General features: G+C 33.6%; 1 protein-coding gene and 1 long non-coding RNA gene across 2 annotated transcripts; one reads left to right on the top strand and one right to left on the bottom strand.

Moving 5' to 3' along the window:
- Window positions 1–5,604: 5,604 nt before the first annotated feature.
- Window positions 5,605–8,366, bottom strand: LOC130718923 (serine/threonine-protein kinase STY13-like). The gene is made up of 7 exons (XM_057569575.1): window positions 8,249–8,366; window positions 7,493–7,858; window positions 7,132–7,253; window positions 6,784–6,983; window positions 6,525–6,699; window positions 6,210–6,344; window positions 5,605–6,011 (listed from the first exon to the last, which is right to left on the bottom strand). The coding sequence occupies exons 2-7, from the start codon at window positions 7,806–7,808 to the stop codon at window positions 5,805–5,807; spliced, it is 1,155 nt and encodes a 384-aa protein (XP_057425558.1). The 5' UTR covers window positions 7,809–7,858; window positions 8,249–8,366; the 3' UTR covers window positions 5,605–5,804.
- Window positions 8,367–10,096: 1,730 nt separating this feature from the next.
- LOC130718583 (uncharacterized) lies at window positions 10,097–12,168 on the top strand. The gene is made up of 4 exons (XR_009012717.1): window positions 10,097–10,498; window positions 10,657–10,734; window positions 11,249–11,551; window positions 11,997–12,168. It is a non-coding gene; the product is annotated as an uncharacterized LOC130718583 (long non-coding RNA).
- Window positions 12,169–13,186: the final 1,018 nt, after the last annotated feature.

The following is a 13,186-nucleotide window of genomic DNA, read 5'->3' as shown; positions in this document are numbered from 1 at the left end:
TTTGCTCTGTTACTACACCAAGATATATACGTGCCGTTTTCTTATAAAGTCCAAAAGAATATTAAAATTACTATTATGACCCTAACACCTCTTTTGTCCCTTGAGTTGGTTTTTCTCTTGGAATTTATTTCATTCAATGAATTTGCTTCAGTTTTCAAAAACACTTATGACCGTAATATGCAATTAATTGATTCCCACCATAGTTTTCCGATGTATCGAAAAAAAAATTAATTCCCACCATTCACGAGAATAGCTAAGAATGAGGGTTGTTTAAGTTAGTCTTGATGATTATTTAACATCATTTTAATGTTAAAGGTCTCCTCTCACATATTTTGGACATACAAATATGTGACAAATTTTTATGGCAACTAATCTACAAAGTTATAAATAAATGTAACAATTTTTATTAGGACGACCGCCAGCGGTGGGGACACGCCCTTGCCATAGCACTAAGACCAAGTGCAATGGTATGTTGAGAAAGATGTTGAATTTTGTTGAGGGTTTGTAGTGGTTGTCGAGGTTTTGTTGAAGATGAGGTGGAGGAGAGAAGTGTTGAGAGTGTTCAACAAAGTTGAGAGAGCTGCTCGGTGCCACGTGGCGGCTTCGGATTGGTGGTAGCCAGGCGCGTGGGAGCCACGCGCAGACAGGGCGCGTCAGCGCCAGTGGGGAGGAGAGAGAAACGGCTGGAATGGATAGGGGGGACGCGTGGCAGAAGGTGATTCGTTGGCCGGATTTTTTGTTTTTAAATGTTTTAAACTCAATTATTTTGTTTGATTTGGACACAGAAAAAAAAATCAAGTTTTTCACCATCTTATTATGTTTCTATTAGCCTTTGCTTTGAAATGGATCCCAACAATTACCATTTCAACACCCAGAATTCTTCTAACTACCCATATAACTACCAAAATCTCAACAATTATCAAGATTCAAATCAATTTTCCAACCCACGTCCTCAAAATCCCAACAATTATCAAGATCCAAATCAATTTTCTAACCCACGTCCTCAAAACATATATGAAAAAAAATTAAATTGTTAAGTGTTTATTGTTTTAATTTAATTTAAATCGATAATCGTAATTTTATATAAATAATAAAAATAAAAATATAAAATTAAATAAAAATATGAAATAAAAAAGTGGTGGGGTAGGGTGTTGGTGTTGAATGAAAAACCATTGGAGTGAGTAAAAGTTGAATTGGTGAGAGAAGATGATGTGGAGTGTTAGGAAGAGAAAAAGTGGTGTTGAGAGTGAGTAAATTCAACAAACCATTGTGCATGGTCTAATGAAGATGAAAGTTAACTAGCTAAACAAATAAACTAATATGTTTGGATCAACTATTTTTTTCCTCACAATTAGTTTTAACATCATCCATTCATAAAAACTTCTTCCTAAAATTGGCTTTGATTTAGAATTTATATTTATATATAGAAAATTTTCATATAGTAAACAAATTAAAACATAAATTCAGTAATTTAATCTAGGGTTTATGGTGTTGCCGGAAATAAAAAACCAACAAGGTACTTTTTTAAAAAAATATTTTATTAATTTATTAATATGACAACTTCCCCCAATTTCTATTTTTTTAGGCCGCGAGCCATATTGTATGAAATTGTACCAAGTTTTCTCCTGGCCAAATATACTATTAGCATGTTTGGGTATTAGTAGATAAGCACACAAGTTAATGCACATTTCTTGGAGAGATATATGCATGATAGGGAATTCTGTTTCAAATTTGACGCGCACTCAAAAACACCCTATTAGTTTATATACTTTATAGCATGTTTTGTTTCGAAATTGAATAAGCTTGATCGTGATGAAATCACTTTCCTTAAAGTATTTCAAGCACTCTCTGAATTCGTCTTAGAGTTTGGATGCTAGAATACCCAGGATAATCAGCCTTACTTCGAGTTTGCACAAGACTAATGAAAACTCGAAATGCAGCGAAGTGTTTTCTGGAAAAACAGAGGATATGATTGTGTGTTCTGAATTCTGAACATGCACACTATTTATAGGCAAAAAAAGAATAATTTGTAAGGTTGCAACCCTTCATAAATTATGTCTGTTACCAACAAATGCAACCCTTCATATGTGAATGGTTGCGACCCTTCATGAACAGGTGCAAAATTCAAATTCTAAAACGAGCAAAACAAACAGACGTTACGGCAACCGCGTTGCCGTCGCCGTCGTGCTAAAGTGCCTCAAGTGCCGTCTACAAGCCGCCACTAACGCCTCTACGCCCACGCCCAAGCCGGTACCGGCGAGGGGTGGTGTGAATGGAACAAGTGACATAAAAGCTTGGGACCACCAAACAATGCACATGTGACACTATATCCTCTCTTTGTCTCTTTGTTGAATGGTTGACATTTAATGATATATAAATGCTTTGAATAGTTACTCCACTTTCTATGTGGTACTTCATTCAAATCCATTCAATGCAACACATTTGTCATTTTGAAACACTATGTAATTATTACTCATTGAGTAATTATTACAACATGTTTCTTGTTCCGCATGAAGTCTTTGAGATAAAGACATCAAACCAAGTAAGTACTAAGTAATCATGTATCTGGCTGGACCAACGTCGATGTGAAGTCTTTGAGAGAAAACAACACGCAAGTGTTGTCTTAGGACGTTGCTTTTGAAACTTTTCTCCATCAAAGTCGATCTCCACTAAACCTGCTCGGATAAGATCCTTTCGATTAATTATATATTTTAAAACTAAAGAATGATGATGATGGTGTTAGGGGATAGGATGAAACCAACATTAATTGGAGAATGGCATGATGCATTTCTTTCTTACTAGGCTATGTATAGCTAGTGGCGTCACCACTTTCATAAAAAGTTTGATGAATAGTACAAATTAGAACATGCATGAATGTGTTTGCGAATTTGTTTGAGTTTTCTCTCTTTAGGGCATGATGTACATGCCCTGCTTATTAGCAAAAGATCCATTCATATGTTTGCTATTGTGTACTGGCCCTGCTTGTATGTTAAGATTCACTAATGTGTTTGCATTTGTACCTGCCCTGCTTTGTCTTCCAAGATTCATTTATTTTTACTTATCCCTCACATAAGATAATTTTATGTGAGAAATTGAGAATAAATCATGACAATTAGATTTAATCATGAATTGTCCATATTAAAATAAATTAATAATGGGCTTAATACATCAGAAGGCCCTTGTAATTGTAAAGGGAATCAAATTCAGGGCCTAGAAAAATTTTGCATCAAATTGAATCCCTAAAAATTTTTTTTTAATTCAATTAAGATCAAAGTGTGTCAGCCTTCAATTTTATCTCAGTCATCAATTCCACGTGGTTTTTATAATTTTTTTAATTAAAAAAATTAAAAAATATATTTTTAATTCCAACTCAATTATTTAATCAGAAAAAAAAATTTAAAAATTTAATAAAAAACCTAATCTAATAATCCTTAACTAAACAATCTAATAATCTAACTAATAAACTAATCTATAATCTAATCTAATAATCCTTATAACCAATCCCTAATTAAAACATTTTCACCTCTAAATTAAACTCAATCTCAATCTTCCCCCAAATTGAACCCTAACTGAGGAGAGAACAACCCAACCTGTTCTTCTTCTTCTTCCCCACCCCCACCTTATATCTTACCCAACAAACCCAGACAACCAGAACCCCATCGCCCCAATCCACATGCAAATCCGAACTCAGCCTCACTTCACCAACCTAGATCCGGCCCAAATCGAAGCATATCCAGACAAATTGATGCAAGGAGACAGCTAAGGTGCAGCAAAGAGAGCTTGGGTTTGGCAATGGCAGCAAGAAAGGGTTGGGTGTGGTGGTTGGGGTGGGTTTCGGTTTTGCTGGTTGCTGGCTGAAGAAGATGAAATTTTGGGAGGGTAGATGGTGGTGCTGCGTGGGTTTGGAGGTGTTGAGGTGGGTTGGGGTCTTGTTTCTAGATTCTGAATTTTTGGTGTGGTGATGGATTTTCAATGGTGGAGAGGGAAGATGTGAGGAAGGTTGCAGGGAGCGTTCTGTTTTATTCTTAGATTTAGGTTTCTATTTACATTAAAGATTTTATTAAGTTTTTATTTTTTATTTATGCTTTAATATATGAGTTGGATTTAAAAAATTAAGTTTTATGAATTTTTTCAATTAAAAAAAAATTAAAATGTCACGTGGAAAAGCTGAGTAGGCTAAAATTGAAGTCACTTTAGCATCAGACACACTTTGTCCTTAATTGAATTAAAAAAAAAATCTTAGGGATCCAATTTGATGCGAAAATTTTCCAGGCCTTGAAACTGATTCTCTTTACCAATTCAGGGGCCTTCTGATTTATTAAGCCTTAACAATATTACTTAAAAAGTAACTTCATGTTTTAATCTTAATCATTTATGATTATTTATTCTCATTTTCTCACATAAAAACATCATTTTCATAATATACATCTCATATATATACATCTCTTATAAGAATGATAATTTTATAAGAAATAAATCACAACCGTGGATATTTTAGACCGGTTAAAAAATTATTTTGTGGATATCCATGTGGGTATGGAAAGAGTATGTGTGTTTTTTATCAGCACAGGTATGTGGTTTTTTATCAATGGAGCAAGTGACAGATATGTATGATCATGTTCATCTGTACTCATTGATGTCCCTAACAACAATTAATAATATAAGTATTAAAAAAAATTAAAACTTATTTCATTAATCATATAACACAGTACAAAATAATAATAAAAAATGAAAATACAATAACTACCATTTTACATCCTATTCATTTTATACTTCATATTCTAATTAATTTAGAGTTGTTTCATTTTTAACTTTTCACATCTTATGTTAACACATTTGAATTTCACTATAATACTTCTTTAAAAAGACATTCAATACTTTAACATACATGTCACGTGATACTCTCACGATGAAAATAATATAACAATTGCATTTGTTTTAACCACCAACATATCATGAGTACACAAATAGAATGACAATAAAATATAAATAGGTATAAAGTAGAATTAGTTCTACTGTGTATCATGTTCAAACTTGATCCACCAATGAATAATTTTTTTTAAGGCAATGTACAATGTTTTTTATATGTTTTCATAATATGTTCCTTATATGAATCAAAAAAAAAATATGTTTCTTATATGTTTGAATTAGTTTACAAGCTAAATTTTTTTAATCTCTAGTAAACAAATCCATAACATAGATGTTGAATAACCAATTATAATGCGTCTATAAGAGGAAAAAAAAAATATGACAAAATTTACACTATAGCAAATTATAATAAAATAAAATTTGGATGACAAAACAAATCATTTACCAATTGAGTCACACAATCGCTAGTTATATACATATGCTTTTGCTATTTTGAACAAATAATTTGTTAAATTAAGTTTTTTCTATCGAACTTATTTGTTGAACATGGTACAAATGAATCAAATGTGTAACATGTTCATCAATCCAATCTTTTGTTTGCATAATGCAATCTAACTTTTTTTGGTTTTTTTTTCACATTTATGATCTTTATCGATCTAACATGATAATGAAAAGGTTAATCAGTAAATTGGTAAGCTGTAAGATGCTCTCTGGCAAATAAAACAACCTATCATCATTAAAGGTTAAACATTTCTATTCTAATTAAATTATTTTTCATGCAACAATCTTGACCTATAAAAATAAAAACCAATGGTCAAGATCCTGCATAAGGGGGTTGTACACAATCTTACTACACAATCTTACTGCAACTTGCCTCCTATCTAGATTTCCAAAGACAATACCTACTTATTTACACTAAATTGAATATAAAAGAGTTAAGGACCGCGAACAGGTGCAAGACAAAAACAAAATTGAACATGATCATCAGGTATCATTCCACCTCCTTTGCTTGTATCAATTGCTTCTAACATTCTCACCACTTCATGCATTTCTGTTCGCTTACTTGGTTTTGGATCCCAACACTTCCGCATAACACTTGCCAAGGCGCTGGGACAACATCTAGGAATATCTGGTCGCAAATTCTGTTAAAAAATGTAACAAAAGTTATCATAGGTAAAAATATTATCAGAGGAATAATGTAGTTTATAAGGCTTTCAATTTTTATTGTCATTATAACAACATATGAGTAAACGAATGAATCGGACCATATTGACATAAGACGTGGGAAATTTCCAAATGCTTATAGGGGTAGATATAATTAGCTCACTGTATGAACTGACCTTATTAGCGACCGCAGCTGAAAGTTCAACAAGACTTAAATTTGGATAAGGCAAGTCACAACAATAGATTTCCCACAAGCACATGCCAAAGCTGTAGACATCACACCTTCTGTCATAAGGCTTACCATTTAGAACCTACACAATCGTATATAACGAAGATTAATAAAGTAAACTATTACAATGAGAGACCCCATCTCATAGTCACTTCTACTGATTTATTTGAGGTCATACAAAATAACAATCACACTCAGTTTTCGCATGGAATGGAACCGTATAATATCTAAAGAAGTTTAATTTTTCAGACAAGCTTAATACCTCCGGCGCCATATACCCAATGGTTCCAGTTTCGCCCGTCATTTCACACGGATTTGCAGCTTCAATCCGAGCAACTCCAAAATCGGTTATTTTCAAATTTTCATTAGCATCAAACAACATATTGTCACTTTTCACATCGCGATGAACAATTTTCTTTGAATGTAGATAACTAAGACTGCAAAGGGAGAAATAATTGCATTTGAGAGGGGAAATAAAATTAGATACCAACAGTCATCAATATAAATACAATCGTACTCACCCTCGAGCGAGATTCAAAGCAAGTTGAATCACAACCTTGTATGCAAGTTTCTTTCGCCTATTTTTAAACAAGAATTGTCTCAAAGTCCCACCAGGGAGAAACTCAACAATGACGCAACATGCCTTGGAAGGAAGGGAATCTTGACCACCAGCATCTATAGGAATCTGAAGATCTGAAGTACCCATTGAAGCTCCAATAAACTGTTGGAGGAATGATATTAACAATTATAAAACTATTATCGGGAAAAAAATCCTATTGCTCCAATCTATAAAGGAAAGAAGGACAAAACGAAGTACACAAGTAATTATGAATTTAAATAAACGCTTGAGAAGGCGTATAAGTTTGTACTTTTGTGACATTTGGATGATCAAGTTTTTGCCAAACCCCAACCTCCTGCCGAAATGATGCTCGTAAACCAGCAATTTCAGCAGCAGTTGTAACACCCTCCTCACCCCAGTCCAATACTTTCACTAGAAAAAATTCAACATGACAAGTGAGAATTTCTACATACCAGATATATTCAAGAGCAACAACGTGGTCTATATGAGAACTATGCAACTGAATAAGCCAATAAAACATTTAAAGACACAAACAATAAATCCTGTGAGAATAGAATACATAACACTTTAAACAATAAACATTTTCAGACATTGAATATCACATTTTAATTTCTCTTTTGATTTATATGAACGCAACACATAAATTTTACCAGCAACATCTTGGTTGTCATATGTGCCCCTGTAAACAGTGCCATAGGCCCCTCTAGCAACCACATGTCGTAACTCCAATTTGCTCAGATCAATCTCCCATTCTTCTTTAGGCCTTTTCGCCTCGGTGACTCGGGAGAAAACCCTGCTCAAGTGCCTTTCTAGCGCGGCATCTAAACTCTTCATATCAATTTTATCAGCTCTAAGCATATCATTAGTGCTTAGATTTCCACTACTCTTCTTCAGCTTTAAATCCAATGCTCCACCTTCAGATCCCACCTTTAGGGCACTGAAATCCTCGCTTTTCGAAGAATGCATCTCAAACACCCGAATTGGGCAACCTCAAAATCCAAAATCAACTGGGGCAACTGGGGCAGTAACAAAACAATAAAAAGAAACATTTTTCATCAGGGAAATTGTTATATGAAAATAACAAACCAACCCCGCATAAGGCAACCCCAGAATTTTCTCCTTATGAACCACATTTTACAAAATAACAGCTGAACCCAATTCATACAATAACATGATAAAAAGTAAAAACCCGCGACATGCAAAAATCAAGTTTTAAAGTGACAAGCTAACCCAAAAAAAATAGCAAAAACGTTCAAAGCACGATGAAAAGCCACGAAACAGAGCCATAAGAAAATCAGGTACATACATTGCAAATGAGATTGATAATCACCTCAAACAGATGAAAAGATTATGAACCGAAATTTTAACTTAGAAAAAAATAGAGTAAGTGCATGAATGACAAGTACCTTAACTAGGAATCGAAGGCTCTGGGTTTAGAAACAAGAGTGAATGCGAGCAATGTGATGATCGTCTTATGAACCAAAACAAGGAAGAAATGAAAGCTGCAATGGTAAAGAGCGACGTAGAGAACAGAGAGAAGCGCGGTATCCCTTAAAATAAGGTGGTGGATGAGAAGTTACGGTTTATTCTGTGTTTGGGTAGTCAATATGGATAAAACACATTTATCCAGATCCGATTTATATGACAAGTTTTGTTCACTTTTTTACTCGAATTAAAGTAATAGGTAATGTTATTTTAATTTTTTTTTTCAAATTTAAAATTAGAAAAATTGAACTTTACTCGGGGTCTAGTCAATTTAAAATATTGTAAATAAATATAATAAATTGATATGTAAATTTGACTCAGACAATTATTAAATATTATATTTAATGTACCAACTGGAAAATTATTAAATTTTATATTTAATATAATAATATATAAATATTGTAAATAAATAAATATTATATTGGTAAATTTGACTTTGAAAAAATATTAAATGCTAAATTTAATATACTAATATATTAAATTCCAATATCATGAAATGAAGTAATTGTCTCCCTTCTTATGTAATTATGTGTTCATATTGTGACACATGTTGTAATCTTCTATTTTAAATCAGGGTCAAGTCAAAGTTAGTTTTTTTTTTCATAGGCAAATGTTATTTGTTAGTAATGTTGTACCCTTTATCATTCATCTCACCCAACCTTTGTGTCTCAAACTCTTACCACTTCACTAGTCAAAGTTAGTTAATTATCTTTTCTAGCAAATTGAATTATTAAAGATAATATTAATTTCTGATTTTCTTCAATCAAATGAGATATTTAAAAATCAATGTTATTAATTTTCTATCAATTAGAATACCTTTTTAAAAATTCAAAAGCTGAAATATTTACAAATCTTACGTTTTGACTTTGAAATTATTATAAGGGAACAAGGCATTTTATCACCCTGTATATAGTTGGATATGTGCATGATTATGAGAAGGAAACAGAAGGGTAATTTAATATTTTACCATCAAATTTGTTTTGAGGGCTAATTAGAGGGTAAATTTAATTATTTTAAAGAATAATTAAAATGTGTTTTGTAAAGGATGGATCTCTACAATCAAATGTGATTCGTTAAAAAATCAAATATGTTACATTTAACATTTAATAATGATGATTTTAAAAAACATATAACAATGATGAATACACAATTACCTATAATCTGAATTTAATTTAAAGCAGACAATAATTCTAATTTAATCTAAAAAATCCCATATTTTTCATTTTATTTTTCTAATATTCTAATTTTATAACTTCCACGGGCCTTATTATTGTGAGCTGTTCTTCCTACTTCCGTATCCTCTAAGCCTCGCTCCCAAAAAAAGAAAAACTATCTACCTACTGTAAAACAACAACATATAAGGCCCGTGGAATTTCAAAATAAATAAAAAAACAACATCAAGAACAACACTTGGAATTTCAAATATGTTGGTTTGGTGGTAAGATCCTTGAGCATAAGTTCAAATATTAGAAAAGACATTTATTGTCAAAAACAATGAAATATGATATGAGTGCCACAGTGGTAGAAAATGCTACTTCCCGCCACTGCCGAGACATGTGTACCATTTAAAAGAACAACATGTAATTGTATTATTTGTATTTGAAGTTTTAATAGCATAACCCTTATTTTCCCTCAAAAATTAAATGTATAATTTAGAAGAATCATTTGTTCCGCAAATGTGCTTCCTCGAATAAGGTTCGACAACACTTTCAAACTTCCTTATAGTTCTTCCCAGATGACACATCATTCCCTATGTTGTTCTCCCACGACAAAAAAACGGTGATTTAGTGGGGGTTTCCACAAACCCTCGCTAATCCCCTTATTCCCTCGCTAAAACTCGCAAAATATTCTAAACCCTTTTTGTTTTTAATTTCTGAAAAATAGAAACCCAGGTCTCGTTCGAAAACCCTTAGCTCTCGTTCCTCTCTTCTATGCTCCAATGGCGAAAACTCTTTCACTGAGGTTTCTTCTTCCTTGGGAACCCTAGCTTTTTCCCTCTTCTCGCGTTCCTCTTCACGTTTCTTCTTCTCGATTGCAAACGTTTCAGGTTCGATCTCCACTTTGGTTTCATCTCGTTTCTGTAAACGCTTCAGGTTCAGATCGGTTCGATCTTCTGGTTTCTGCAAACGCTTCAGGATTGGCAACGAAGAGATTGGGGTTTTCACAAACAGGTACAATTACTTGCTTTTTGAGAACCTCATTCCATGATTAACACCTCTATTACTTGCTTGTGCATTTGTATGTGTTTGTGAATTGAAGACACTTGCTATATGTGTCTGAGAACCTCATTCCTTTTTTTTTGATTTTTTTTCACGCTTGGATTGGCCAGTTCCGATCTTGATACTTAGGGTTTGGGTTCTCTGTCTGCTTGCTGCTCTATCTTCATCGCCCAGGACTCAATTCAACGGTATGTTGTATAATTGTTGTTGTTGTTGTTGATGATGATAATACTGAATTTCGTAGAACCTCTGTTATAGGGTAGAAATAGCTCCTGTGTAAGCTTTTGAATCTAAAATGGTGTTTCTAGGCTGCTGGTTTCTCATGTGTAGGCGTAGCGTGTGTCGACGTTTATTATGAAACTGAGTAATGTTGCATGCATGGCTTTGAGATGTTATATATGTGGGAAAACTAGTTGTTGGATGTGATTATGGCTTTGAGATGTCATATTCATTCATGTTGCTGATTTCCCTGATAGTTGTTAGTTTAACATGATTCTTTGGCTGTACATTCATGTTGCTGAAAAGTATATGTTTAGTATTCACTACTTAGTCTACTTATTTCCTCAGGTCATGTGTTTATAAACTGAGGAATAATCTTTCTTTCTTTCTAATGCATTATTGTTTTTCAAGTTCTGGTTTGAGGCTAGATTTTTACATGATTAGTGACAAAAATTTACATATTTACATTTTCCATGCCTATAGGAAAAACTTGAAGTGGGTTTGACTCAAAGCACTGTTGATGAGACTCAGATTTCTCCTTCCGATACTCTTGGTATAACGCTAGGGGAAGAGCATTCAGGGAGAGTGCGGTGTATGGGGATGGGAGCAACTCCTAGTAATACATTCAGGAACACTAGACTTCGACTTTCAAGTTTGAGTTGTTCATCTTCTAGCCAGTGGCAAGAGAAGCACAACAATTTAGAGAATGCATTTAAGGCCTACCTTATAATGAAGGAAGGAAGGATACCTGAAGAAATGGCTCGCTTCTTTGCTCCTGAATCACATGTATGTGATTTTCAATTCTTATGATTGTCAACAAATTATTTGAAGCATGATATTAATTTCTCTGACTAAGTTAAATTAATTAGCAAATCTGTACTTGACATATGTAAATAATGATCAATTTTCAAATAAATAGAAACACACCTTGTGTTAGCAATTAACTCTTACAAATGAGAGTTTTAAATTAAATCAAACAATGATGAAATCTGTTATTTCAGGGATCCACACCATGCTCTTTTCAACCAACATAGCTCCAATGTAAGATTGAAATGGTTGGCATTTTAAACATCTAATCCTCACTGAATTTCTTTTTTTGAAAGTTACACATTACAAGTGAAACAGTCATTTATCCCATATAGTCATTTATCCCATATGATTTCCTCAACCATCCTACTTTCCAAGAGTTAGTTTTTGATGTCAAATTAATGTTTAATTTTTATTATTTCAGGTAATTGATACTGAAAGGGAATCTGCGACAGATTTGGAAGCAAGCGGATCATGAAGTGTTTGTTATTTTAGATCTTAAGTCGTTGTGCACTTTGTTAGTGTTATTTTAGATATTGTATGAATTAATGATTTCATAAGTTGTTTGATCAAAAATTTTGATCTGTTTGAGGTCATGGTAAGAAAGTTGTTTGATCAATTAAAAAAAAAAAACAATCCGTGGCGGTTTGAGACCCCCGCTAAACAAACGCCGCTAAGTAATTCCATGTCCGAGGGGTTGTTAAAAACCGCCGCGGAATGCGCGTGGCGAGTCTATTAGGAGGGGTTTTCAAAACCCCTGCTAAATGAGTTGCGGGGGTCAAAAACCGCCGCTAAATGTGAAAAAAAACCCCGCTAAATAGCGAATTTTTTGTAGTGTCCTTTCATTAGTGCAACAGTGAAGTCATACTCTGGTTTGTCGCAATACTATATATGGTAGTTATGAAAATGAAGAAACAATGATGTCTTTAATTTGATGTTCGCAAGCTACCCTAAACTTTGTGTTGCCGATTCTGATCACTACGCAGGAATGAAGACGTTATGCGAATCTAGTGGTCTTGGCACCACCAACCAACAACACCAATAATGATAAAGTGGAACTATGTGTTGACGAAAGCCGGATACAAAGTCAAAAACAGTATAGGTACTTATGACCATTCGTGATCCTGTTGTGTATTGATTGTTAGGGTTTTCACGATACTTTGGTGAAGGAGACCGGCCCTCTTCACGCGGAGCTACTCGCTGTGGATATGGTACGGTTCCTCTCCTTATTTGGGATTTGACTATAAAAAGTTGTGTGCGTTTCTGATTGTAAGAATGTTGTGGCATATGCTAAGCAGTAACAATAATATTAGTACCTATTAATTGGTTGGAAAATGTTATTTTTAAAATCAGATCATGAATGTTGTGTGTGATTGAATTGTCAATTTCATTCATATTGTTGGGAATTCAAGTGTGAGAAAGTCTCATTGGAAGATAATGATAAGTTTGAGTGGTTTATAAGTGCGAGGACTCATACACCCATTGCCTTAAGGTTTTGAGTGAAAGATGTGGTGTCTGATCTAATGTGTAGTTTTGTTTGGTTTGCTCTTTAAAGTCTAATGTGTAGTTTTATCCCCCAATTTTAAATCATCTCATTTGTTTGAGTCTTTCTTT

Source organism: Lotus japonicus, chromosome 5 (genome assembly GCF_012489685.1).
Source record: "Lotus japonicus ecotype B-129 chromosome 5, LjGifu_v1.2".
Classification (NCBI taxonomy): Eukaryota; Viridiplantae; Streptophyta; class Magnoliopsida; order Fabales; family Fabaceae; genus Lotus; species Lotus japonicus.
Note: the sequence above shows the minus strand (reverse complement) of the source record. Positions and strands in the feature narration are given on the sequence as shown.

Bases quoted from the DNA above. Each gene is read 5' to 3' on its own strand.
- LOC130718923 (XM_057569575.1), bottom strand. From the start codon at position 7,808: ATGCATTCTTCGAAAAGCGAGGATTTCAGTGCCCTAAAGGTGGGATCT. The intron at 7,254-7,492 runs GTAAAATTTATG...AATTTTTTCTAG, and splicing joins TGACAACCAAGATGTTGCTG to TGAAAGTATTGGACTGGGGT. The intron at 6,700-6,783 runs GTGAGTACGATT...CTCCCTTTGCAG, and splicing joins GCTTTGAATCTCGCTCGAGG to TCTTAGTTATCTACATTCAA.